The sequence below is a fragment of the Podospora bellae-mahoneyi genome (genome assembly GCF_035222275.1).
Source record: "Podospora bellae-mahoneyi strain CBS 112042 chromosome 1 map unlocalized CBS112042p_1, whole genome shotgun sequence".
Lineage (NCBI taxonomy): Eukaryota > Fungi > Ascomycota > Sordariomycetes > Sordariales > Podosporaceae > Podospora > Podospora bellae-mahoneyi.
The window spans coordinates 6,279,107-6,304,769 of NW_026946359.1; the positions used below are offsets into that span (position 1 = coordinate 6,279,107).

The 25,663-nt window shown below is 54.2% G+C and overlaps 8 protein-coding genes across 8 annotated transcripts; 3 read left to right on the forward strand and 5 right to left on the reverse strand.

The window, feature by feature from the left end:
• Window positions 1-205: 205 nt before the first annotated feature.
• PPN1 (Endopolyphosphatase) lies at window positions 206-3,315 on the reverse strand. Its single transcript, XM_062875156.1, has 2 exons — window positions 2,732-3,315; window positions 206-2,589 (listed from the first exon to the last, which is right to left on the reverse strand). Exons 1-2 carry the CDS (start codon window positions 2,889-2,891, stop codon window positions 581-583), a joined length of 2,169 nt encoding a protein of 722 aa, XP_062738393.1. The 5' UTR covers window positions 2,892-3,315; the 3' UTR covers window positions 206-580.
• Window positions 3,316-5,339: 2,024 nt separating this feature from the next.
• On the reverse strand, window positions 5,340-10,766 carry QC761_118710 (uncharacterized protein). The gene is made up of 6 exons (XM_062875157.1): window positions 10,708-10,766; window positions 9,707-10,641; window positions 9,511-9,606; window positions 8,793-9,442; window positions 8,615-8,738; window positions 5,340-8,549 (listed from the first exon to the last, which is right to left on the reverse strand). Exons 2-6 carry the CDS (start codon window positions 10,029-10,031, stop codon window positions 5,596-5,598), a joined length of 4,149 nt encoding a protein of 1,382 aa, XP_062738394.1. The 5' UTR covers window positions 10,032-10,641; window positions 10,708-10,766; the 3' UTR covers window positions 5,340-5,595.
• A 2,518-nt stretch (window positions 10,767-13,284) lies between these two features.
• Window positions 13,285-13,971, forward strand: QC761_118720 (uncharacterized protein; the record flags this gene model as incomplete). The annotated part of the gene is made up of 1 exon (XM_062875158.1): window positions 13,285-13,971. One exon carries the CDS (start codon window positions 13,285-13,287, stop codon window positions 13,969-13,971), a length of 687 nt encoding a protein of 228 aa, XP_062738395.1.
• A 1,030-nt stretch (window positions 13,972-15,001) lies between these two features.
• On the reverse strand, window positions 15,002-18,079 carry QC761_118730 (uncharacterized protein; the record flags this gene model as incomplete). The annotated part of the gene is made up of 1 exon (XM_062875159.1): window positions 15,002-18,079. The coding sequence occupies one exon, from the start codon at window positions 18,077-18,079 to the stop codon at window positions 15,002-15,004; it is 3,078 nt and encodes a 1,025-aa protein (XP_062738396.1).
• Window positions 18,080-19,574: 1,495 nt separating this feature from the next.
• TMA22 (Translation machinery-associated protein 22) lies at window positions 19,575-21,969 on the forward strand. The gene is made up of 5 exons (XM_062875160.1): window positions 19,575-20,269; window positions 20,443-20,462; window positions 20,575-20,880; window positions 20,950-21,273; window positions 21,413-21,969. The coding sequence occupies exons 1-4, from the start codon at window positions 20,224-20,226 to the stop codon at window positions 21,145-21,147; spliced, it is 570 nt and encodes a 189-aa protein (XP_062738397.1). The 5' UTR covers window positions 19,575-20,223; the 3' UTR covers window positions 21,148-21,273; window positions 21,413-21,969.
• QC761_118750 (uncharacterized protein) lies at window positions 21,535-24,113 on the reverse strand (the record flags this gene model as incomplete). The annotated part of the gene is made up of 2 exons (XM_062875161.1): window positions 22,652-24,113; window positions 21,535-22,598 (listed from the first exon to the last, which is right to left on the reverse strand). Exons 1-2 carry the CDS (start codon window positions 22,785-22,787, stop codon window positions 21,535-21,537), a joined length of 1,200 nt encoding a protein of 399 aa, XP_062738398.1. The 5' UTR covers window positions 22,788-24,113.
• Window positions 23,062-24,417, forward strand: RPN10 (proteasome regulatory particle base subunit rpn10). The gene is made up of 2 exons (XM_062875162.1): window positions 23,062-23,689; window positions 23,751-24,417. The coding sequence occupies exons 1-2, from the start codon at window positions 23,399-23,401 to the stop codon at window positions 24,324-24,326; spliced, it is 867 nt and encodes a 288-aa protein (XP_062738399.1). The 5' UTR covers window positions 23,062-23,398; the 3' UTR covers window positions 24,327-24,417.
• QC761_118770 (uncharacterized protein) lies at window positions 24,377-25,500 on the reverse strand. The gene is made up of 3 exons (XM_062875163.1): window positions 25,176-25,500; window positions 24,986-25,111; window positions 24,377-24,933 (listed from the first exon to the last, which is right to left on the reverse strand). Coding segments are annotated over exons 1-3 (474 nt in total). The 5' UTR covers window positions 25,178-25,500; the 3' UTR covers window positions 24,377-24,587.
• Between the last annotated feature and the right edge of the window lie 163 nt (window positions 25,501-25,663).

Genomic DNA, 25,663 nt, shown 5'->3' on the forward strand with positions numbered 1-25,663 from the left:
AAGTCCTCAAAGCTTTCTCCAAGACAGCTGAGCATCAAATGGAGAAGGGGAAATGGATTGGCGATAAAGATTAAGATAGACACCAACGCGCGTGTTGCTGCAAAGTTACAGCAGCGTGACGTGCCTGGGTTTAATTGGTGTGGCGCAAGCTTCTTTGAGCTGAGAATATGTGGCTGAGAGTGTGGCACTCACCCCCTTTTTCTCTCTCTTAGCAAGCCGCAATAAAGTCTTATAGATAAATGTTTTGATCTTTGTATTACCTATTTCCTACATGTTCTAGCTCCATCGAGCCCCTTGAATTCACCACGTAAATCCCAGCAGAAGAATCTATCCACTCCATGCCAACATGATGCCGTGAGACTCCAACGCTTCTTGCACTCTTCTTTTGCCCCCTTTTCCGTCTTCAATGCAACACTGTCCAGGTATAGTATGAACCATAAAAAAAAAAAAAAAAAAACCTCCCTTGAAAACATAACGCCATAGATGCATGCAAGTACCCGCCCCATGAACCAGCAGATAACCACACAGATCGCCCCAGCTGAGCAATCCCTCGTATCACTCCTGCTTGGTAGAAACCAAATCATGAGTACCTCTTCAGCTCACCCTTATCCAACGTCCCAACAAACGCATGACTCAAAAAATGCAGCCAGGTCTTGTTCCTCTTCCCCTTCTTCTTCTTCTTCTTGTCCCCTTTCTTGCCCTTCTTTTTCTTGTCTCCCTTCTTCTTGTCCCCCTTCTTTGCCTCAGCCTCCATCTCTTCATCATCAGAGTCACTGTCCGACTCAAAATCGGACTCATCATAGTCATGCTCCTCCTCAACATCTCTCACCTCTTCATCGCCAGCCATCTCAACCAGACTCTTGCCCTTGGCCTTCTGCCCAATCCTATACGCCAACTCCACAAAGCTGTTCACCGTCAAATCTCCCAGCTTGTAGATCTTGTCATTGAAAGTGCTGTACTCGACTTCAAAAGCAAATTCTCTCGGGTCCGGTTTCGGTGTCAGCGGCTTCTTCCCTCCGTTCTTCCCCTTTCGCCACTTCATAAGCCACGATTTCGAGGATTGGAGCAGGGAGAGAAGGCTGTTGGTTGTTGTTGGCTCGACGCTGTTCAAATCGGTAAGGTTGAGGTTGTTGATGTGCGTTAGGTTAGCAAAGTACTGTGTGTACCCTGTCAAGCTCAGAGGCTGCTGAGAATACGCAGGTCCGGGAGGGCTCGTCTTCGCTGGTGGAGGAGGAATGATGAGGTTGGGATCGTGAGGCTTCTTGTCCTTCTCTGGGCGTTTGCCGCCCTTCTTCTTTTTCTTCTCGTCGGTTTCGACATTTTCGAAGGAATCGCTCAGGTCGTCTATCGGCGACAAGCTTCGCAGGTCGAGGTGCTTCGGAGGTGCGCTCGGGGCACTGGCAGGGTGCGACGAGTTCTTCGCGCCATTGCCAGGCATGTCGCGCCAAAGAGGTGTGTTCTCAAGGCCAGAGATGTTGTATTCCACCACGCGTAACGTGGGGAAATACGTTGGTACGATGCTGGGGCTGACCAGCGACAACACATATCGCTCCCCCCAAGGATCCTTGCGCTTTGGCTTTCTGGTTCTGCCCTTCTTTCCGTCCTGATTCACTTCGTTCGACTTGCCCGGCACAGTTGGGGGTGTCAGCTTGGACCAGTCATCGCGGAGTTCCATCAGATAATCGGTGCCACCCTGAATCGTAAGCTCATCGTCCAAGTACTCGCGAACGCCGAATTCGGGTGATAGACCGTTCAAGAAGGCGATGTCGACGTCGTGGGTGTCGTGGATAAGGAAGTGATCGATGTTCATGTGCCCATACATCCCGCTGATAACCACATCCCTATACTGGTGCAGCCAGAGCGTGTACTTTTGCCAGCAAGTCTCATCCCAAAGCTTCTTGCTGTCCGTCCTCGCTGGCGGGACATGGCCCATCAAGATAACCTTCATTCCCCTCTCCCTCATAAACTCCAACTGCACTCTCAACCACTCCAGCTGCTTAAACCCTGGCTCGGATGGGTTCTCACATCCATCCACACCCGCATTCCGGTCGAAAAAGTACAGCGTATTCAAGCTGAACACCGCCAACCGATTCGGAATAACCTCGACGTGGAACCAGCCTCCAAACTCAAAGCTATGCCTCTGCGCCTCTGGGATAAAATGCCTCCAGATGTGCGTATACGTCTGCAACCACTTATTCGGCCCCGGCAGCAAAATGTTATGCGGCAAGATATCGTTATTCCCGAACGTCGGCACAACCGGTATGCTCATCCCATGTCCCGTCTCCTCGTTCCTGAGCATCTCGGCAAACTTGTCCGCAATCCAGGTGTTGGTCCCGAGCACCTGGTCCTGCGTGCGGGGCAAATCATCGTCGCGATCGTGACGCGCCGTGTCGCCCGTCCACACGACAAAATCAATCTTGTCTTTTAAATTCGCCTCAATCCAGTCAAACGTCGCATTCACCAGCGAGTACGGCGAATCGCAATCGGTCGTCTCGGCACCGTACGGCCCTGCTGGCCCTTCGCCCTTGTGGCATCCGTCGTCTTCGTCTGTGGATGAGTGCACTTTGTAGAATTCATCGGGATGGATGTCTGCGTGTGAATTTCCAGAATGTCAATTTCAGTTCCTCAGAAATGCCAGGCCTGCCGCGATGGGCCACAGAGCCTGCCGCGATGGGACACAGAGCCTGCCGCGAAGCTCCGATAGCAATGGGTGATGGAGGGGATAGCTCACCTGTGATATGCAGGAACCTGCCGTGCAGCCCTTTTCGCGGGGCAGAATTCGACAGTATGTGCTGCTCTGCCGCCGCCGCAGTTGGACCTGAACCCGAGAGCCTGGCAATGACGCCATGGTACAGCAGTCCCAGGCACAGAATGCGCTGGAGAGCCATCATTTGGTTGACGGCTGGAAAAAACGAAATAGTAACAGGGGGAAAAATAATAATAACAATTCAGGAGTATCCCTTCCGTGGGTGGGCGGCGGTGTTTTCGCGCTGGGGCGCCTTTCTTTAGATATAGGTTGTCATACCAGGCATGATGGGAATCGAGAAAGAGGAGCGGGTCGGTAGGGTGGTGGAAAAGAAATCTAGATGGCCGTCGAATGTTTTTGGGCGTCAAAGGGAGGAGGAGCCCACTGTAAAGTGGTTCTCAAGCCTGTTTTAGCTTTTCAGACCCTCAGCTGGGCGGGCAAGGCGACAAAGTGTGGTGGCCAACAAACGGTCGCGGTCTGGGCCAGTGTCAGAGGATGACGCTTCTTCCGGGCTCTTGTCATGTGTGGATGGAGTCTTGGCTCCTTTTTTGCGAGAACCCTTTGGGTTGTCAAGTCAGTCGATCACAAGATGCCCAGCCTGTGACACTGAACGGGGATGTGGTGGGAGCCGTGGGATGTCTTCGTTTTTAATACCCCAGAAGCAAACCTAAGAAATTCTTCCCAGATTATTCTTTTTTCGTATCACCACAATAAAACCAACTGCTATGAGTTGATTACCTGCTGTACCGCCCATCTGAACTGCGTCTTTTTCGCTTCCGATCACCATCCACAGCAAAGCAAGTTTCTTCCTTTTTCGTCTCTTGAGCACCTTGACGGTTCAGATACCGAGTATACATATTCAGCCACGCCGGACCCCCCCCTTTGAAGACTTCACACCCACACAGCCAATATCCTTCCAGCTTCCTCCCCACGTGTGTAACAGAGCACAACTACATATTGTGGAAACCAGACATGTGTCTCGCTCTGTGGCTGTCGACCTCTCTACCGTTCCATCATCTGGCTCTTTTGACACCATTCATGATGAGGTGATCTCTTCTGCCTAGTATAGCCCCACAGGTCATCACCCACGTCCCCGCGGCATAACCCGCATCAGCATCGACGTCACAAACCTCGCCTCTCCATTTGGCCAGCACGCTTTGCCGGCCGTGATATCAACCCCACGAACACTTAGCTTCATCCAAGACCAGCGGGGCATCTCCCTTCTTGGCCCAAGCCCAAAAAAAGGGTCAAAGGTTTCGCAGCTGGACATGCTGGTCTGGTGGGGTGGAGGGAGGGGTCGTCGACCACCCCACGGACCTACTCAAGAAACATCTTGGTAAATGATCTGAAAACATTTCAGCCAGAAACGTTGACCAGCGGTTACTCTTCCATGACAGCCTATCCTGTGATCCCCAACCCATCCGTCACAGCCCAAAAAAAAAAAAAAAAAAAACAAAGGCGGGGGAAATCGGAATCGCCATCCCCCAAATCTCAATCTTGCATTATCCTGCCTACCAAGAACAGTGCGGGGTGTTCGATAGTGGGACGTTAGCACACTGCCCAGCAAAGTGGGGCCTCCTCCCATTAAAACCACCAAATTTTTTTTTCGCGTCTTTGCGCGTTTCTCTTTTTCTCCTTCTTTCATACATCAAATGCAGCCAGCGCCGCGTCTATAGACTTCTTCTCCTCCATGTCTGCCAGAATGCTCATTGCTAGCTTGCTAGAAAAAAATATATTAGATTGCCGTACGTTTGAGGGAGGTTGGAGCTTTCAGAGCAATGAATACTTCCTATGGTTTAATCGGCCACATTTTTTTTGGGTTCTTTGTTTTTTTTAAGAATCTTTTCCCAACCCTCTGATAGCTTGAGGCTTTGGGCGGCCGGCCACTTCCGACATGGAATCATGACCGGCCCCGTTAGAGAGTTGGTATACCTTACTGGGTGATGATCAGCTGCTGGAAAACTTGTGTAGCTCCCGGAGGATCACGTTAAAACATCTCCACCTGACCTGAGCCTGATAGATATCACGACCTGTTGATGACCCAGCACCGGAATGCCCGATCTGGTGTGTATCACCACAAACGTGGTATAAGGTAAGGTGTCGGGTGTTCGCTTTTCTGGTGTCTGCCTCGATCGATGGTTCACCCTATTGTTCTGCCCCGAGTGTGGTTTCACAGCATGGAGGTTCGTTCCGGTTTCGCCCTGTCGGTTACAGCTTGTGTACAGTCTCGCTGTCAGGAGGTGTGGTGTGCACAGCATTGAGGGGATTTCCCCTCAAGGTGGTTGGTGGTGGATGCTGTTGTTGTGGATTTGCCATGGTTGCGATGGCATCACGGCACAGATGTGCAGAGTCCTACCAGGTGATAGAGAAGAGTCCCCATGCCGTGACCCCTCGGTTGCCAATCATTGTATGGTGCTTGATATACATTCGAGAAGGCAGCTGATGGCGATTTCACAAGAACGGGCCTTCTGGCCCCATGTGGTCCCAACATACACATCAACCACACCCTCTGTTTGTTCAAAGAAATGGATAATCCAAAGAAGATAAATATAACCATTTCAGCTGACCACTCAGCTCAGAGAAACAACCCCTCACATATATATATTACACATAAATATATATCCCACGAAAGACCTCTCCTTCCCCCTTCCAAAATTGTGAATGACAGTAGAATAGAAGATATAAATCCGTCATCATTATAAAATCTCACTTTCCCCCTTGAAACATAAAAAGTAGATATCTTGATCCCTCTCATTCTAGCCAAGTCATGGACTCATCTCCCATATCTTTTTAGACCAGAATCACCAAAAAAATTCGAAATAAATGGATGTAATAGGAGTCGGCAAGATTTAGTCCGTATCCATCGCATCCGGCGGGACCGGTGATCCAAGCGTCACCTCCGGCCGACGCAAGGCTTGGTATGGTTTAACTTCGAGTGGCAACTCGGGGGGCTCTGACTTCTGCTGTTGTGGCTGGCCAGCCCCAACGCCGTTCGTTTCTTCCACCACGTCCATCGCGTCCTCCTTCGATGGCCGGGGCGGCACGGCGACTTGGATCTCCGAAGCAATCTCTGATTCGTGATCGGCGTGTGAGTTGGGCAGTTGCCCAGATGGCTCGGTTTTGGAGGTCTGGATCGACGAAGGAGCTGGAGAAGCCTGTGCCGATGAAACCCGAGTGCTGGGTTCCTGCTGGTACAGTTGGGTGCGTTCTTCGCGGGTGGTCTGAACAACAGATGCCCTGTCGCTGTATTCGGAGCCTCTTCGGGAGTCTTCATCCATGTCTACATCCAGTTGAACATGTGAATCGTGCTCAAGCTCTTTGCCCTTCTCCGTTGCCGTTGCCGGCGTCCGGGCAACAGAATCTTTCCTCTCACTGGCGTTCCCACCCCCGCCGCCCGTCGTCTTTGGCGTAGAAGGAACGATGACGTTCAACACACAGTCATCCAAATGCTCATAAAACTCCTGGGCTGTAGCGAACTGGCTCTGGCAAATGCTGCACTTTGCCCCGGCAGCACCGGCTCGCGCGGACCCAGATGTCAAAATGAGCTTCCTGCTGTTCGGTGGTGTCTGCTCGACGTTGTGCACGGCTGTCAAGTGACGCTTGAAGACATCCGCCCGGTTGAAGGCCTTCTCGTAGGATGTCCCGGCACCAGGACAAAATGGGCAGATCATGGTGCCTTTGTAGTGTGTGAGGGCATGTCTGTTCTTGTCGTATTTTCGCGCGAACCCCTTAATATGATACTCGCAGGTCTCGATTGGGCACTTTTCAGGACGTTCCTCCATGTGGGTCAGCATGTGAGCTGCCAAGTCCTTGAAAACACGACCGCATTCTGGATGGGGGCAGCGGTTGCGGACGGAGGAGGATGCCGAAGTAGGTGTGAGCTGTGACTCGTCGTTGCTCTTGAGGACCGGGGTCGGTGTCATGTAGGCACCCGGTGAGCTTTGTATGATCATAGGTGGTGGGCCAACTGGACCCCCTACTGAGCCGAGAGAGCCGAGGGGCCCAACATGAGCCATCGGGCCGAACGAAGGGGCCAGCAGCGGCTGAGAGGGTACCGGGAGACCGTGTGGATGTGGATGTCCCATGTGTGCCGGCGGTGGTGGAGGAGGCGCAGGGGCTAGGCGTGGTGCTTCTAGAACCGGTGGTGAGCGGCGCCGAGGTGGGGAGATAAAGTCATGGGTGTTCTTGTAATCATGCCCCTCGTCTTCTCCACTGGACGCATCGTCCTGATCCTGTACGTCAATCGACTGCCGTACTTCCCGCATCCAGTCTTTCAAGATATTCATCGGCGGCCAGTCCCCGCTCGCTTTACCACCACGATGAGGATTGAAGTGAGCTCGTCTCAGATGCGCTGCTGCGTTGTAGTAGGCGCCGTAGCGTTTTTGGGTCACGCAGGCCTTGCATTTCGAGAGAGGTATCACGGGCTGGGGTGAATTGAGTGGGCCCTGAGGCTCTGTGCAAACCCATCTCTTGACCAGAGCAGCATGCTTGGCATCGTTGTGTCTTCTCAGTTCGTGTTCGCCACGGAAACCCTCAGGGTACTCGTTACATTTCGTGCAGTATACTCTCCGCAAAGGCGGCCTTTGGTATGATGGTCGAAGCCTCGGTGCCGCGATGGGCGAGGTCAGCCCACGACCAGCCTGTCTGGGGAACGTTGGGCTTTCGGCAACGGTGTGGCGCCTTCCCATATCCATAGACTGTGGTGATGTGAGCAATCGGTCCGGCTCTCCTTTAAAAACATAAATATCCCTGTCGGCTTGTCCCGGGACGTTGGAGCCCCACGGGTGGGCAAGAGGTCTCATATCTGGCAGCGGCTTCCGCGGCTCTTCCGCAGGCTTGGCGATCGGGGGTAGGACGAAGGATCCTTGCCTTTGCGATGACCGCTGCTTCAAAAACCCATGGTAAACACTGCCCTCAATCTCTCCGCTACCGAGAAACAGCAAGAAGTCTTTCGTACTTGTCAAACCACGCTCCGCCCAAGAGTTCCTTCCGAGGAACGCCCCAACTGAAGCGAGTAGCTCGCGGTCTTCGTTGTTCAGCTCTGATTCGTGGCCATCTAGTAACATGGTGGTAGAGGCTGCGAAGATGCAAACCAGAGCTTTGTAAACTGCGTGCATGGCCGATGTGGCAGGCTCGGTGGGCGAGTTAACGCGTGCTTGTGCGGCCCTGTCCACAAGCAACGTTCTGACGATGCTAAAGATGCAGAGTGAAAAGAAGCTTGCGAGCCAAGTCTTTGGGTCCAGCGTGTTGGATCTCATCATCTGAGTATCGAGAGAGTGCAGGAACTGCGTCATGCAATTGTAAAGCAACTGGAAACGTCCGTAGAGATCGGCATCGTCGAATATGATGTGGGTGCTCGAGCTGCTTGGCTCGCCGTGGATAGCTGGGTCGGGCAGCTGAAGGTCATAAAATAGCGCTTCTCGAAGCAGTAGTTTGGCCCGATACAAGACTGGATATGTCACCGCCTCCGACTCCCTGCTTGCCGAGAGAACGCCGCTCATTTTGAGAAGTTGCCAAAAGTTGTAGGTGCCACTCATATTCCAGCTTGCTGCCAATACGGTCAGGACCGGTGGAGGGCGGTCCACGGGCTCTTTGCCGAATGATGCCAGCGTTGGGTTGGACGGAGGTAAGTTGGCTAGATCTTCTGTCCACCAAAAACCATCATCAAAGTCCAGATCATCCTTGACCATCCTCGCGATTTCTGGTGCAATGACGAATGATCGTTCGAGAAATTCGTTCATGTTTCGGCGAATTGCAAGCGGGGAGGTCATGGGAGTCTGCGTGTGTCGAGGGGAAACGGCGGCTGAAGACAAGTGTTAGCTTCACAGCCGCTTGACAAGATAAATCAGCAAAGAAGAAGAGCCGTACTGGGAAGCATAGTCTCCGTAAAATTGGCGAGCGGTCCCCGATGACAGCCCAAAGCTTTCCAAAAATCATTATCTGACAGGGCTGTTGGTTCAGGACAAAGTCCACATGGATCATTGGAATCACACTAAGACGGTCAGCGAACAAAGTACGAATCCTTAGTCGGCAGTAGCGCACTCACCCCCTTTTTCAAGACTTTACATCGAAGACATGGCCCGACCTCCCGGAGCAGCCGCAGCTCACCAATTGATTCCAACCGCGATTGCCCCACACGACTGCGCTTCAACGGCGGCAGCAAGGGATCGACCTCGGAATCGACTGACCCACGAGGGCCTGCCGGATGTTCGGGTACAAACGAATAGCTCCTTAGCGATTCGCGGTGGTCTTTTGCCGGAGGTTGACTGTTTGTTGCTATTGGCGCAAGCTGAATGTTGGGGCCTGGACGAGGTAGATACAAAGGAGATGGCTGCTTGCTGTAATCGGCGCTGTAATTTCGGTTGGTCTTCTCGGGGAAGACAAGCGGTGGTGTGCCGCTGACTGAGAGACCCGAGTCTCTTTTTTGGAGAGAGACATGCTCTCTCGAGTGTTGATCTCGGTCATCGTGAAGAGGATATCCGTAGATGTAGTGCATACACCTCTCATCCCAACACTTGTAGGAGTGGTGAGTCCGAAAACCTAGAGGTACGCTATCCCTCAACCTCATTGCAGACACAACTGGGTCGAAGCGGGCAACGTTCCTGTCCAGCCATGCAGCATACCCTTCCGGCGCTTGATCCCGAAAATAATGATACTTGAGGGTGTCAAGAAACCTAGGGTCCTGCAGGTCCACGCCTACCAGATAAAAAGTTCTAGTCAACCCTCCGAGCAGGCAGAGCAATGGAGCCAGAGACGTGACTTACCATGTTCGAGACAGGCTGCCTCGATGCATTCGCAGTTATACTGCAACGTTCGGGCCTCTTCTATTTCGGACAGGAGAGGGATTTTGTTGGAGAATTCTGACGAAAGGTTGGTATTAGACGAGATAGACTTGGAGCAACTTGACAACCCTGGGAGAAAAGAAGCCACGGTGGACGGGGGGGGATGAGGGTGGCTCACGGTTCTCGTCGGCATACGCGCGCAGCACACGATGCTTATGCCGCAGCATTTCAAGCTCGACCTTGATGTTGGGGCCATATTTCTGAGGAAGCAGGACAGCTAGTTTGGCCTGAATTTCGGCCTGCTGATCCAGCAGGTGCTTGATGGTGGGATCCAACGACGGATCATACTGAGGCGCTGGATGAGGAGAGTGATGGGGGGCACCTCCAGCTCCAACAGGTGCGGCCAGGACAGACGACGGCGGTGGTGGTACTGAGAGCGAGTTGCGCTCGGGCCGAGACGAAGATGCCGGCAGCGGCAGCGGCGCGATATTGTCGGCGGCCATAGCGTCAGGCCCCCTCGGCGGCGGCGTCGGGGAAGGCTAGGGGTTGGACACGGGCGCAGCCACAGCACGGCAGTTGATGCCGAAGCGAGGCTCTCTGCTCTGTGCTCTTTCACAAACTGTGCTTAGGTTGTTCACACAAAACACCGAGCCGGAGGCCGGAAAACGCTCTCGGCGACCGTGTCGCGGAGGCGGAGGCGGTGGTGGCGGCACCAGCAGCAGCGGGTGTTTCTTCATCCACAGACCAGCTCCGATCAAGGCTCTTGGTGCGTCAGTGACAGAGGTTCTGGCGGGCCGGTTTGCGCAACATGGTAGGACGGTTGTGGCGGCGAGTCAACGGCGCTGAGATGCATCACAAGGCCATAGTGCGCGCGGGCACGGTGGAAGGTGAAATTAGCTCAGGGCAGGGCAGGGCAGGGCGAGGTGAAGCTGTGACTCTTGAGAGAGAGAGGCAGGGCCTGGCAGCCTGCTGGGTGATAGGTATCCGGAGAACTGGAAGACAGACCGGCTCGGGCTCGGACTCGGAGCTGTCAATGTCTGTCAAACAGAACCCAGGGAGAAGCTGTCAAGGACAGCCCAACAACCGAGTCGGTTTTTTGGCGATGGATACGCGCAGCTCCTCACTTGGGGTATTATTAAACCACAGTCAAAGGGTCAATTGGGGGAAGTGGGGCGCAACATGGTCAAGTTGTTTTCGCTGTCGTCCAGGGACCTCTGCTTCTGCTACAGAAGGGCGAGGCGGCAGAGTAGAGAGCTTCCTTCCTAGCTGCCCTTTCCAGTCCCCGGTGCTCTCCGTCCTCTGCTTCCTCTGTCAACTGCACCTCTTGCTGCACCTGCTGCCCTTTGTGTAGCCCATCCCGTCTCCAGCTCACCCTCACCCTCACTTACAACTGTCCAAGCATAACGCACGATTTCGTCTCGCAGTCCGCCCTCTCCGCACGAGGGGAACTCTGAGACTGGACACCTCAATGCCCCGCCAGGGTAAGCTAGGGCTCGAGCTCTCGGTGCTTTTCCGGGGCTGGAATAGCCTGGATGCGATGCAGAGCCGGGGTCCAGAAGACCGTTGGAACCATGAAGCTGACCTGTGTGACGGAATTTCCAGTTTACCTCTTTCTTGTCTTCCAGCTTCTAGCTTCTTTTCTTAGGCCTCCCCCCGCGCGCCGTTGCATTTATCTCCATCCTACCCGCGAATCCCAGGCTGGATGAGACACCCGTCATCATTGGCAACAGACAAGACGGCGTATGCAAGGCTCTCTCTCGAGTCAGGGCTCGAAGCGGTGTCGCGGCACGTCTGGCTGGTCCGGCGGGAGGAGCAAGAGGAGGTAGGCCAGGTACTCTATATGTCACGCACTCCGCGCCGCGGTCCATGGCATGTAATCCCATGTAGGGTGTATGTGCTAACCAATCCAGAAGCCGAACGGCATCCTGTGGCCGCGATGCAGGTGGTATCTTTTGCCGACATGAGAATACAACCTCGATGCCCGCCCGTCCACCTGCTGCTCTCAGGAAGGAAGACGGCCCGTCAGCTGGTTCGAGTGTCTCGTTGGTCCCTCGCAAGGCTTGCATGCCAGCCCCTTCGTGCAGATTGGGGTTGCTACGATGGCAGTCATATCGCGCGATAGCAACTGCGAGCACCTACTCCGCATCTCCGGGCAATAGTCTCCCAGCATACAGGCGACGTTAAGTCAACCTTCGTTCGTCCAAGCCACGGTTCCCCAGTTTCTTGACTCAGGTTGGCATTGGGCAATGCATCTTGGCCAGTGCTTATTGCGCCATCATGTTGCTTGCATCATGGGAATCCTGGTGCCGGCCCCCAGGCCCGCATTTCTCCCCTCAGCAACGTCCGCTCTGCCGCTTGTTTCGCTCCGAGAGCCGCAGCGCCTGGTCTTTGGGCTCCACGTTTTTCAACGGCGTGACATCGGGTGGGTGCTGCGAGGGGAGAGTCGCTGGTCCCGTGCCATCCGCCTGGCGTTTGCAGCTCTTGCAGCGCTGAGAGGCCCGTCCCACGAACCGGCTGTCACCAACGCTGTTCCCGCAACCCAGATCCACTTTATTTCTTGAAGAATCAGGGTGTTCGACCCTCGCTTCCAGATTCAATCCCGTTCATCAGCCTTGACGTCGTCGCCGGCAACACCCGGTTCTCCAGCATGTCATCCTCCCACACTCTGCCAGGTACGGGCCGATGGCAGGTAACTGACGAAGAGTGAGGCGGGTGGGGTAAGGACCTGGTCCGTATCGCCGTGTTTCTCTTTCGTTGGAGTGACTGGACAATGGTCCGGTCAATTTATGTGATGGGAAACTTGCAGCTTGCTTGAGCAGTGTAACGCATGGCGCCGGCACCGGCACCGTCAGTGCAGAGCATGGCTCACGAGTGGAATGGGAAGAGACAGTCGAGACATCACCTCCTGTCGAGGCTTGCGCAGCATTGATCGGAGCTTCACCGTCCCTCTACCTGATACTGGCAGACCGGACAGCCGACAAAGAGGCGGCTGCTCCGATGTTCCGAGTTGGGAAGGACCCCCTAGAAGTCACTAGATTGTGTGCGTTGCAGCAGCACATGGGCCCTCCTCGATGAGAGGCTCGCCGAATCGCTGCTATCTACCACCCTCCACCACAAACCAAGGAGTTGAAGCCCTTATCATTCAATGGTGCAAGCCCCCTGCCTCAATGCTCTAGCCGCCCGCTCATGGCCGCTCACACCCCTTTGCTCTTATTGCCCAGCCACAAACCAGTCGTCACCAGTTGTGCTTCTGTGGCACAAGCTTTCCCCTCACCCCTCTTTCCCTTCCTCAGTCAGGCCTCCCAAGCTTCCAGTGCACAGCCTGTCCGTTTTGGGGATAGAACCATCCGCCTGTCATTCAGCTTTCCCCAGCTGGGTCGCCCTATGCCCCCTCGTAGAACTCTTGCCAAGCATCTGACCTTTGATCATAGTTCACGTACGCCTGGGCCGGTAATGACGAACCCGATGGCTGGTACCTTCCACTGTGGCTGGTGTGTTGGGAGATGACGGTCCTGTAGCAGCCGAACAGCCCCTTTCCCCCGTAATGGGAGGCGATGGCGTCGTCGACGAGGCATTCGAAGCCCGTGCCACCACCATCAGACTAGTTTGTATGAGCCTGAGGACGCGCTGGAGGGTAATAGCCCCTGGCCGACGTTCAGGAAAGCTACCAGGCCATCGCCCTTTGGCGTCAGGCTGGCGGTGTGTCCGTAATTGCTATGGTTGCGGGTTGACGTAGTAGCAGTGAGCAAGTTGGTGATGATGCAGAATAAAAGAATGTGCTTCCCCTTCGCCTTCGCCTTCGCCTCTGTTCATTACATTCGTTCTTCACATTATCGTCACATCAGCATTCAACCAATTTATGGTTTACATCAACACTTACCACCCACCATGGATACCTTCCAATTTCTCCTCTGGCTTCCAGCCAGCCCCCTCAGCCTCGCCCTCCTCGTCCTGGTAGCCATTCTTGTCAGCATCCTGGTTACCTTTTACACCACCAAGCAACACTACCAGAACTCGACATGGATCACCACCACTACTGCCACCACCACCACCACCAGACAACAGACCCCAAAGGATCACCAGCCGCAACCCCCTGCTGCCATCCCCGAGACAAGACAACAACTCGTCCAGGAGTCACTACTCCCCGCCGAGCAGCCCAGAGCAGCAGTTCAGGAACAGCCCACGGCAACGCAGCCGATCCCAATCCCCATCCCGACATCACCAGTAGGCTGGCGCAACTCCTTCGGTCCTGCCGTGATGCACCCCTCCAAGAGGGATTCGCTCGTGAGCTCGGTCGGCGCAAGAAAGGGGAGCTACTGCGCCAGGTGCTCCTCCTGGCCGGTGTCGGATTGGGACGGCAGCGGCAGCGGTTCCGAGGGGGAGGTGGTGGGGGGGAGTTTTGGGAGGGAGGTGACGTTTGGGTTTATGGGGGCTCATCTTTGAGGTGAGATGGAGGTGGTGAAGGGGGGAAGGGCGGGGAAGAAGGGAGGGAGCAATGGGGAAGAAAAGAGGCAGAGGGAAGGCGAAGGGGAGAGAAAAAGTAAAACATCAAAAAAATAAATAAAAAAAAATGAAAAAGATACAAGGACAAAAAAAGGGTCGATGGGCCCAAAAAAAAAAAAAAAAAAGAAAAAAAAAATAAAGAAAGAGAATAAAAAATGAAACAAAAGGAAGGAAAAGGGGGAAGGGAAATACACGCAACAAAGGGGGGGTCGGGAGCTTGGATGGTGGGATGTATAAGGGGTTGGGAAACTAGAAGGAGGAAAATAGAAAGGCAAACTGGGAGGGAAGGGGGTGAATATCACAACGCGTTTGCGAAGGGAGGATAGATCATTGCTCGATTCATTGCTCTCTTGTTTGGTACAAAGGAGGATGGGGAAAAGTTTGGGTTTTGGCTTCTCTTGATAGATTTGGTTTTTTCTTTCTGGTCGGATTTCTATGGCGGGGGATGGGGCAATGATGATGGGCCTGGGGATGAGCTGTCATGAGGAATGGTGATGAGCCAGGCATTCTTTTATCTGCTTTCGAGCGAGCATACTCAATTGGCCTCCAACACTGAACCAAGACGGATCGTTGTTAGGATGTTTATTTACGTTATAGAGAGAGAGAGCATCATGACATCAAAGTCTGTTGATGAGAGTGTAAGGGAATGTGATGTGACCACCGGATTCTAGAGAATGGTTTGACCATCATGTCTAGCATGACACATCCATAAAGGCGGACACACGGAACACATGACGGGTGGCAAGAGCAGTGCAGATGAATAAATCGCCCCCAATATTATTATATAATTCTCATCATCATCATCCCCAAACAATATGTGTAGCAGGTATATATGTATGTATGTACATCTGAACAAAGTAAAATCCTCGTCTGTGACCGACGATAATATGTCCACGATGATGTCCAATCATCACTTTCGTCCCTTCATGAACCCAACCCGTCCAACTCCACCCATCATCACATCATGCACTCAATACAAGCTCTCGGTATCCAAGCAAATTCTGATGCTCCCACTCCGATCCAACTCATTCAACTCATCCGCCAATTCCACCTTGGGCTTAGGAACCGGCTTCCTCGCATACCCCTTCAAACACCTAAACAAACTCCCCTTCGCCCTCCCCTCCTCAACAACAGCGCTAACATCAGCAATCATCTTCCCCGCCTCCTTCATCGCCTTCCCAGGCGTAACCGTATCCGCCAACCTCAACTCCCCCGCCGCCCTCTCCATCTCCGCCCTCAACAGCCACTTCTCCCAACTCCACCCCGCAACCAACCCCGTAACAGCAGCAATATTATCGCTCGACCCGCTCACCACCGCTTCCATCCGAAGAACCTCCCTCTCCTCCCCGCCCGCCTCATCCCGACCGACACTCACCACCGGCTTGGGCAGCTTCTTGGGTCCCACCGGCATAGCAACCCACGCCCTCCTCACATCCTCGAAACCGGCCTTGTCAAGCCTCGAGATGAAGTTCTTTGTCGGGCGGGCGTCATATCCCAGAGTCTGCAGCGCGAACCCAAACTCGACCGCCTTGGCGTTGCCCAACTCTCCCGCGTTGATGATGTCGGCATCCAAGAGGTTGAACTCGATGTAGCCTCCTGGCTTGAGGACGCGCATGCACTCGGCCAGACAGGCGTCCCACTCGTCCACCCCGTTCTCGCCCGACATCTTCAGCACAGCATGGAGCTCACGAGCGGAGATGAGATCGAACTGGTTGTCCGCAAAGGGAAGCTTGGTCAACCTCTCCACCGCGACCTGCCTATGGTTGGGAGGGCCACGGATGTTGGAGTTGGAGAGTTGACGGATGGCCTTGGTGGTGACAGTATAAATCTTGCAGTTGGGGAACTGGAGGGCAGCATGCCAGGCCCAGTCGCAGGCGCCCTGGCCGCCGAGATCAAGGATTCTAGCCCGGTCACGGGGGAGGCCATTGCTGCCTGTGCCAGGGGCAAAGCTGGACTGACGAGCGAGGCGCTTGCCGACGGGAGCAGAAACAAGCCTGCCGCCGTTGAGCTGCTTGGTAGCGGCGACGTGCCAGGCGGACATGTGCATCTGGCTGAGGGCGTCAGCTTCCTTGTCGGCGCGGAGCTTCTCAGGGTCGTCAATGAGGTTGTCATCGCCGCGGACAACGTTGGTGCTCATGCGCTTCTTGGCGGACTGAGGGACGACGGAGAGCTGGTACTTTCCGAGGAGCTGGTTGCGGTGGGCATCTCTGAGGGAAATGCGCTGGGCCTGAAGAGCCTCGAAGCGGGGCTGACGGTGGACAAAGGCGTCGGTGTGGCAGGAGCGGACGGTGAAGTCGGTGAAGGCGCGGTAGTAAGCCGACTCCTGACGGAGGAGCTTGGGTGGGAGCTTCTTGGGGGGTTGAGGGAAGTTGTCCAGGGGAAGGGCGGAGAAGCGGACGGACTTGGACTTCTTCAGGGGCACCTCTTCGGTAGCCTCAACCTTGGGCTCCTCGACCTTGTCCTCGGCCTCGGACTCGTGCTCAGAAGCCTCAGATTCTTGCTCCTCGGCCTCATCAGAGAAGCCGGCAACACCTTGAAGGTAGGCGCGCTGAGCCATGAGCCACATCTGGGTGCGGCCAGCGTGGGAGACAACATTCTCCTCTTGCTTGGCGACATAATCACGGTCAAGCTCGGCAATGATCTCAGTAACAACGATTGGTGAGCTGGGCTCGCCAACAGCAGTCTCGGAAGCAGTGGCCTCAGACCGTCTAGGAGTGGGTGGAATTCTAATAGCAGTAAGAGGAACTGGGGTAGGCTCAATGCGAATGGCTGTCGGGAGGTCCTCCTGGCCCTGGGTCTCGGGGAACTCAACAACACGCTCGATGATGGCTGATGGCAGGTTGTCGAGGTGCAGTGGCCTGGGTGGTGGGGGAGGAACTCTGTCGCGGCTCCATGGGATCTTGTAAAAATTCTCAGCGGTTGTAGAAGTAGGCGGTTGGCCCTCATCGGTTTCCTCGCTGTTCTTCTCAGCGTGCCATGTTTGCCGGCTGGCAGACGAGAGCTCAGAAAAGAAGCCACCTGGGGATGGAATCTCGAGCTTGCTGAGATCAGCAAGAGACAGGCGGGCTGCTGATGGGGCCCGGTTCAAGTTGGTCATGATGCGGGGAGGCTGTCTGCGGGTTTGAGCCATCTCTTGTGGCACCTCAATAACCTGAGTGGGTTGCTCAGCAAACGCTGATTCGTCACCAGCGAGGGCCTGGAGAGTCTCGAGAGCACCAGGCTGGAGACGAACTCCAGACCACTCCTCATCGACACCATACTCAGAACCAACCACGGGAGTGGGTGGTGCTGACATGGCGGCCATTTCCTCCGAGTTGATGCTGCCGTCGAGAGATGGTGGGGCTGAGACGCGGGGAGTATCTTGTCTTTGCCTCAGTTCCATAAGTGACATGATAGCTGGTGACATGGCAACAGCGGATGGCGGTGTTGGTGGGATGGGCGACAAAACCTTCTTCGCGGCTTGCTGGACTTCCTCTGGGATCACAAGAGGGGTCAATGACCGGCGAAACTCAAGGGAGGCCCTGGATGATCTCTTGAGGTTCCTTGAACTCCTTGAGCTCCGGGTGGAGCTCCGTTGCCGGCCGATACCGTTTGCCTGAAGACGCTGCTTTCGTCGGATCTCGTCATCGGACACATCGTACAGATCATCAAACTCGGTGACATCGGTCATGATACTCTCTCGGTTGTTGCTGCTGTGGTTCCACTGGAAGGATGGGTTTGATGATGAAGCTTCGGAGCTGACGTCGTCATTATCGAGCTCGGGCTCGCTCTCGTTAGTTGCCTGGGAGAGCACTGATGGTGTAGCTGGCAGGATCGGGGCGGCCAGAAAGTGCATTCCTCTTGGTGTGGGGAAGTGGTCGCTCATGGGGGAAAGCCACTGTTCAATCTTCTCAACCGAAGGCCCGTTCCTTCTCCTCCTCGAGGCGAACGAGTCTCTCGAGTGCTCTGGCTCCTCCATTATAGGATTAAGTGTCCGCGCCGGCCTCCGCCGACCCTGCGGGGAGGGTGGCCGGTACGCAACCTGGGGCAGCAAAACTTGGTCGGACATTATGGTAACTGGTATCGTTGGTAGGATCCAATACTCCAAAAAGCGTGGCACAAACACGCAAAATAAACTCTGTCAGGTAAGCCGGAAGACGACCTGCGCCGGAAATGTAACACTAATTAAGAAAGATGGTGTGAAAGACAGGACCGGCTTCGGTCAACGAAGCACTATAATGTAAGTGCGCAAGAGGCGTAGAGAAGAGAATGGGGAAGACTCCAAATTGCCAACGGAGCCAGGTGACTGGAAAGCGAGATATTATAAGAAGCCCTCCACCAAAGAGACACCAACGACATGGGATCGAGATGCATACCCACCGAGGCGGCTAACGGCAAGATTCGATGGCTTCCTTCCCGCCAAGTTGATGGGACTGACAGATCGAGTCATTCGACATGGTGTGACCGCGGTCAGAGAAGCGCAGATGGCACGCTGAACTGGCATCTCTGACGGCTTCTTGCTGCCGTCTGGCGGGTGTCTCTCGACATTGGCACACTAGTATGCGTCCGGCAGCATCACCAGTGCAATATCGACGGCGGCAGCGAATCAGCGGACGCATGGCCACCGGAACAGGTCGACGACGAATCGATAAATGCTATGCGAAGACAAGGCGCGCGCCAATGAGGTCTTGATGGTGGCAGTTCCAGGAACAGAGTGCAGCTGGTGTAGCCAATAAGAGCGAGAGGTGCAACGCCAGATGTAAGGCCGGCGCTTACAACGGCGCCTGGCCTCCCTCAATTGGTCCCGACAGCCTCTTCGCCCAAGATGAACCACCCACCTTTTCCGTCATCCCCACAAAAGCCATTCACCACAATACCTTTACCCATGTCGACGAAGCTGCACGCAATGGGCCTTCGCATGATGCTTCGTGGCGGCGTGAAACGGCAAAGACCAACAGTCGTGACCAGGAAACACCACATCCAAGAAACATTTCGTTGAGAGCGCCACTCGGCCGACCTGTCGATCTCCCTCGACATAGCGTGACAACCTATGGCCCTCCTCTCCGGTCCGTTGGTGCAGCCGCCCATCTAGCATGCCTGTTGCCGGCCTCTGGTGCTTCTTCAAGGTTGGTAGCACTTGCATATAACCCATCCCGCCAGCCCAACTCAGCTCTGATCACTATCACCATCACTTTCGCTCCAGCTCAGCCAAGCTATTACTGCTCGATGCACAATAGCTGTGTGAATGTGGCAATGTAATGCCAACAGTGCCGTGAGCGCCAAGATAGAGAGTGACAGGAAACACCAGATCTTCTGTTCCTGGCTGTCTGTCTTACCACACCTCTCCCTCTCGACGGAACTTTGGGTGTGTGTTTCCTGTCGGCTGATTGCTTGCATTTCTTCGCAATTGTGAAGATTGCCCAACTGCCAAACTCGGCAGATGTGCTGCTACCCCATCCCATATATGCAGCTTATGACCGAAAACCGGAAGCTTCCATATGTGTTGTCAATGATAAGAAAAGGTGAGAATAAGAATAGAGACAGCCAGAGAGCCAACCTTGAGAGAACACTTGCGCTCTCACAGACCTGTTGTTCAGATGTTCGGCTGGTGGCACGAAATAGTGGTGAGCGGTGACAGAAATCGTGATGAGTGACGAGTGCCGAGCAGTGGTGATCGAGCGCGACGCTGGTGACTGAGATGAACGAGTGATGCTGACTGCAGAGCTTCGAGTTCATCCAAGGTAGGTGATAGTCGATCCGTGATAATCTCCCTAATCGCTAGCCGGTGTGCCGAGACTCGTGATCATGTCGGAAAGTCAATCAGACATGGAAGGAGCTTCGAAGCCGTACCGAAAGGGGATAGAAGATTGCACATGAGCACATTGTCGAGATGGAAGCGCCGGCTTGCCGCCACCACTTGGAGGCTTGGAGTTCGAGCCGCTGAAAGACAATGCGGGGCTCACATGCAAAACTGTAAAAGATGATTGGTTGAATTCTGCCACTGATCAACTGCCAGAGAGCTCTGTCTCCGCCTTCCCCTTCCAGCTTCGCTGCTTTTTGTTCCTGTCGCAGTGCCCCGCCATCAAAGTCAGCCCCGCAGTCCAATTCCTAGGAGGGGCAGTCCATTCAGGCGAACATCCACGATAACAACCTCGCGATTATCATATCAAACCCAACTTCGATTTCTGTACCGGTCAGAACTCCCGAACTGTAATGGCCGAGACCTCTGCTGCCAGCCGGCATGTGACCTACTGTGGTGGTAGGGAGCTCCGTTTCTTAGCAATTCTGCCCCTCCATCCTGGAGCTGTCCCTCACAGTGACATCACCTGTTTGTGGCTGTCGCGATGCTCACCACCTCCCCTATTTATCCCTTTTCTCCTGCCGTCGTGAACATAATCCATAAGACAACCATAGCTAACCTATATTCTCCAGTGTGCACACTACCACCCGAGGTACGAACTGCCTCCCGCTACCCTTCCCCCTCCTCCTGCGCATGCCCATCTCTTCCAACACGCAACCCATCACGCGACACCCCTTAACCCAAACTGACACCCCGTCTCTTAGTACTGCGAATACGGCGGAACAACCGCCAAATGTCAGAAATGGCTCGAAAAGTCCCACCCGGACCTCTACTCCAAGATCTGGTCCCCCGAAGCCCTCTCCGCAGCCACCGCCTCCCTCTCCCTTGAAGCCCAGGAACGCGCCGCCAAAGACGCCAAAAAGAAGGCCGCGAAAGCCGAGGCCGCCGAACAGAAGCAGGCCGAAAAGCTCTCCAACAGCGTCGTCACTATCAAGCGGATCGAGCGCAACAAGCGCAAGTATGTCACCTCTGTCTCTGGGCTGGAGGCTTTTGGGTTGGACTTGAAAAAGGTAATCTTATTACCCCCCCATGATATACCTTTGAAAGCAGGGGGATGTTGACAGTGACAAAAAAAACAGGTGTCCAAGGACTTTGGTAAGAAATTCGCGACCGGCTCGTCCGTCACCAAAACCCCCTCGGGCGGTGAGGAAATCGTAGTCCAGGGTGATGTCAGTGATGAAATTGAGGAGTTCATCCTCGAAAAGTACAAGGATGTGCCCGAGGATAACATTGAGCTGGTAGAAGATAAGAAGAAGAAGGGGGCTGCTGCTGGTTAAACAAGGATAAACATGGAGAGCGTGTTGGGTTCAGTTTCGTAGATAAATCTGGAAAGGATGTTTCTTTTGTGCTTCAAGGAGCCAAATATTTGTTGGTGCTATAAAAAATAACAAAGACATGCTAGAATGACCCCCTTCTACCGGGTGGAAAAAAACTGGATATATATATAAAAAAAACACCACACAAACCCGCCCCTTGGTTGCTATATCCTATGGCCCCTTATCCCATATCGAACTGTACTATCCTGTACCCAACGACCAGCCTAAAACAAAACGCCACGTGCAATGATAATGCCCACCAACCACCCGATTCTCCCAAAGCCCTCAAATAATACCAAAATACTAACACAACGTCATCAGAACAGAACACGCCCCTTCATATCTCCCCTACACCTGCGCCCTCTTCCTCAACACCCGTCCCGCTGCACTCCCCGTCGTCCCAACCTTCCCTCCCGCCGCCGCAGCGGCAACGACCTTCTTCCCCGCGCTCGCCCCAACAGTCGCCGCCTTCTTCCCCCCTCCCAACCCGGAAATACCACTCTTGCTCTTCGCGTGCCCACTTCCCCCAGCCATCGCCTTCGTGATCGGGGGCCTCTCCCCCGGGGCCGTCGCCGGCCGCTTCTTAATCACCGTTCCCGTGCTCGCCTCGCTAGACTCCGAAGTGCCACTAACCCTTCGTTGTTGCTGCCCAGTCCGGTTGGCACCGGTTGTTCTTACCGCTTGCGGGGTAGGCGCAGCAGCTGTCAAGGCGCGTTTTCTCTTCACTGCGGAGGAAGAGGCTGTGGTGGAGGTGGACGATGAAAAGTTCATTTTTCTGACCGAAGCCGATGTTCCAGGGCGGGAGACCGACGGCGGGGGACGGGAGATGGTATTGTGTAAAGAGTGGGAGGTTGACGTGGTGCCTTTTGTCGGGGAGACATTTCCCGTTGGGCGGGCGATTCCCGAGCGGATGGTGTTGCCTGGTGTAGTCGTGGGGTTGCATCTACCGACCGTCCGGGTGTTTGAGGAGGTGGGGGAGAGGACGTTGTTGTTGTTTTGGCTTCGTGGCGGAGGAGGTTGCGCCTGGGATGACGATGGCGGCGGCAATTGCTCGGCTCTGGGACGCTTCTTCGGGTTAGCGAGCGCGTCGTTTTCGTTTTCCTTGTCGCCGCCGGTCATCTCGTGGCTGCGGCGCTTGGGCGGGGCACCTGCTGCTGCGGATGGGTAGGTCACGCCTCCTGCTCGGGGAGGGTAGACCTTGGAAGGGTTGGAGTCCTTTTCTGGTACGGGGGGTCCTTTGAGGTAGCCGGCTACGGCGGGTCGTTGCTGGTTGGAGTACTTGTCAAGCAAGTCGCCCATCTTCATTTTTCGGAGGGACATTGGGATGCGGTTGACGCGTATTTCAATTCGTGTCCGAAGACTTTGCGCGTGGATGCTGTAGTTTGTTCGGAGTTTGCGGGCTCGTTCGGTAACTGAGGGGGGTGTTAATTATGTTTGTCGCGTCAAGTAACAGTGGGATACATACTCTCGAGTTGAAGGTTCTCCATGAGAGCCTGCTTCTGCGTGGCTGTGACACCTCGTTTCCTCATCTTGATCGGACTCCTTTGACCGTCTAGGGCCGTTTCTGTCGGCACCATGGCCATTTCGTTGTCGCTCGACATTGGTTCTGTGGTTTTATCGGAGTGGAAGAAACTACGGCGCAATAGGTTGATGAACGCGGTTGTAGGGGATAGATCAAGTATTTCGTCCGTAGAATATTTGAATTGCAGAAAGTCCTGTGCCAAATTCTGGTCAAAACAAGATTCGCAAGGGGCGAGTTGAGCGAACAGTCGAAATGTGGGAAGGGCTACCCGCGATCTTTGACGTGAGTGGCCCGTGTTTGCAAAGTAAACAAATGCCAGAGCTAGGTGTTTGGGGGCGCACGGTTGCCTGTGGGGCTTGAATTTTGGTGGGGTCAGCCAGGCGCAACCCCAGGTGGTACCGCTACCTGCTGATAGCGGCACAGTGTGAGGCCTTATCGGTGACGCTACCTTGAGGCTTTGGACCAGGGTTGGGTGTCGGCGCGACGGTCTCCAGGCTGAACCGCCTTACGCAGGCGGGAGCTCTGTTACCTCAGCACATTCACTTCCAGTTGCTTTTCGAAGCTTCAACTTCAAACCACCCGACAATTCCACAGCCCATCTCTCCCTTTGTCAGTGTTTTACTGATAAACTACGGCCAATCCACTTTTGCTTCTCCTTATTCAGACAACACCCCAAACCAACTGCCCAACATGGTGCTCGAGGCGGTCATGATCGTGGTGGACAACAGCGAGAGCAGCAGGAACGGCGACTACACACCAACCCGGTTCGAGGCGCAATGCGATGCCGTTAACATCCTCTTCCAGAACGTCATCCAGGGCAATCCCGAGTCGTCGGTCGGTCTTATGAGCATGGGCGGCAAGGGCCCTGAGGTTCTGGCGACTCTTACGGTAGATCAAGGCAAGATCCTCGAAGGCTTGCATCGGACGAAAAAGAACATCCGTGGATCCGCTCATCTTGCGACTGGTATTCAAGTAGCACATGTGAGTTGCTGCGCAGTGAGGATCAACTTCTCCTAATGCTGACCGATGGTGTCTTCTGTAGCTCGCCCTCAAGCACCGACAAAACAAATCCCAGCGGGCGCGCATCGTCGTGTTTGTCTGCTCCCCCATCGAAGACATCGAGAGCGACCTGGTCAAGCTCGCCAAGAAGATGAAGAAGGCCAACACGAGTGTCGACTTTGTGCTGTTTGGCGATATAGATGAGGAGAATCAGAAGAAGCTCACGGCGTTCAACGAAATAGTCAAGGGCAGTGGCCAGGGCTCGCATCTGGAGGTTATTCCCCCCAGTTCCAAGCTGCTCAGCGATCAGCTTCTCGCTACACCCATTTTTCTTGGAGAGAATGCCGGTCAAGGTGGTGCCGGCGGTGGTGGCAGTGCTGCCGAGGAATTCGAGTTCGGCGTCGACCCGTCCGCTGACCCAGAGTTGGCGCTGGCTCTGCGTATGAGTATGGAAGAGGAAAAGGCCCGGCAGGAGAGGGCAGCTCGTGCCGAGGCGGAGGCTGCTGGTCAGAACACGTTGGAGACTGTCAAGGAAGATAACGAGTCAACACCTCTGCTGGGCAAAGACGGAGAGCCCAGTGGCAACAAGAAGGATGATGATAAGATGGACACCTCTTAGTAACAGGGCACCAATGGCTTCGCATCGCGCTCAGAATGTGTGATGGCACACGATATCAACTCTTCCCAAAGAATCAGCGGTTATGCCCCCAGCGGAAGGGCTTCTTCTTGTAGAATAGATCTGTTCTGTCATTAAACGGCGGAGTAATTCCCCTAATCGCACTGTGGATCTCATAATGTTTCCCATGAACGCCTGATAACTCCTCATGCTTGAATCCGACACTTGACAGACCAACACCAGCCCTTGACCAGCAGACACTGTCTACCTGTTGTTGATCTCCCTAATATACGACAACAACTTCCTGTCAAACATGTCGCAGCGCACCGGCATTTCCAACTGGTAGAATGGGTTCTTCATGACATAGTCTGTGTACATCTCGTAGACCCGCCGCATGGTCAAATCGACGTTTGTTTGTGTTGTGTCGGTGAAGAGGAGGAACTTGATGCCTGTCAGAGTAGTGAAGCATTGCAGCCGAAAGTTTTCTGACTCTAGGACTTCCAATCCGGATGGTGGTTCCGGCCGGATCATGGTGCCAGCTGATGAGGCCGAGTTGCGGTTTGCTCCGGGGGTGGGGATGGGGCTGAGGCGGGCTGTAATGGCGTGGACGCTTGAGGTGATGGGTGTCAGTAAGGACAAAGTGAGGAGTGGCGGCCTCATACCCATGGAAAGTACCAGCGAGGACGAGATAGTCGTTGGTGCTGATTTTGTTTAGGCCCCCTTCGTGGAAGGTTCGGTTGTAAATGAGACCGCCGGCCTTGTTGATGATGATGAGTGCGAAGACGGTCCTGGGGAATGTACTGTAAGTATGGCGACAGTAGTGAATAGGGGGGTGGGTTATGAGAGACACACATGGTGGCAGGCTCATTTCAGTACTACGGAAAGCATGAAATTAAAGGGCTACAGAGAGTCTGTGTATTTGTAGCTAAATTGGTAGCTCTGTAAAGTGGTGCTGATGAAATGTGATTGTTTTTTGCTGTGTTGAGGTGACCGTTCTGCTTGACAATGTTTGATGAAGTGAGTGGTGAATGATGAGCCGCAGCCAAGTATTGTGGGGCTTGTGATTTGAGATGGGTTAGGGTTGAACAGGCCGTTCTGCCGTTTCACTACCGTATGTTCCATGGTTCACTTACAGAGTGCTCAAGACTGCTCCTAACTGTATCCAAGGTAAGTTATCTTACCTGACATCACATTCTGTGCGAGGCATATGTTTACGATATATGCCCTCAGTAAACTGCTGTGAAATGAAAAGAAGAACTCAGGTACCTCACTCACATTTCGGGGGATAGGACGGCAACCCATCTCCAACCTACAGGGAGGTAAAAGGTATGACTTGACAT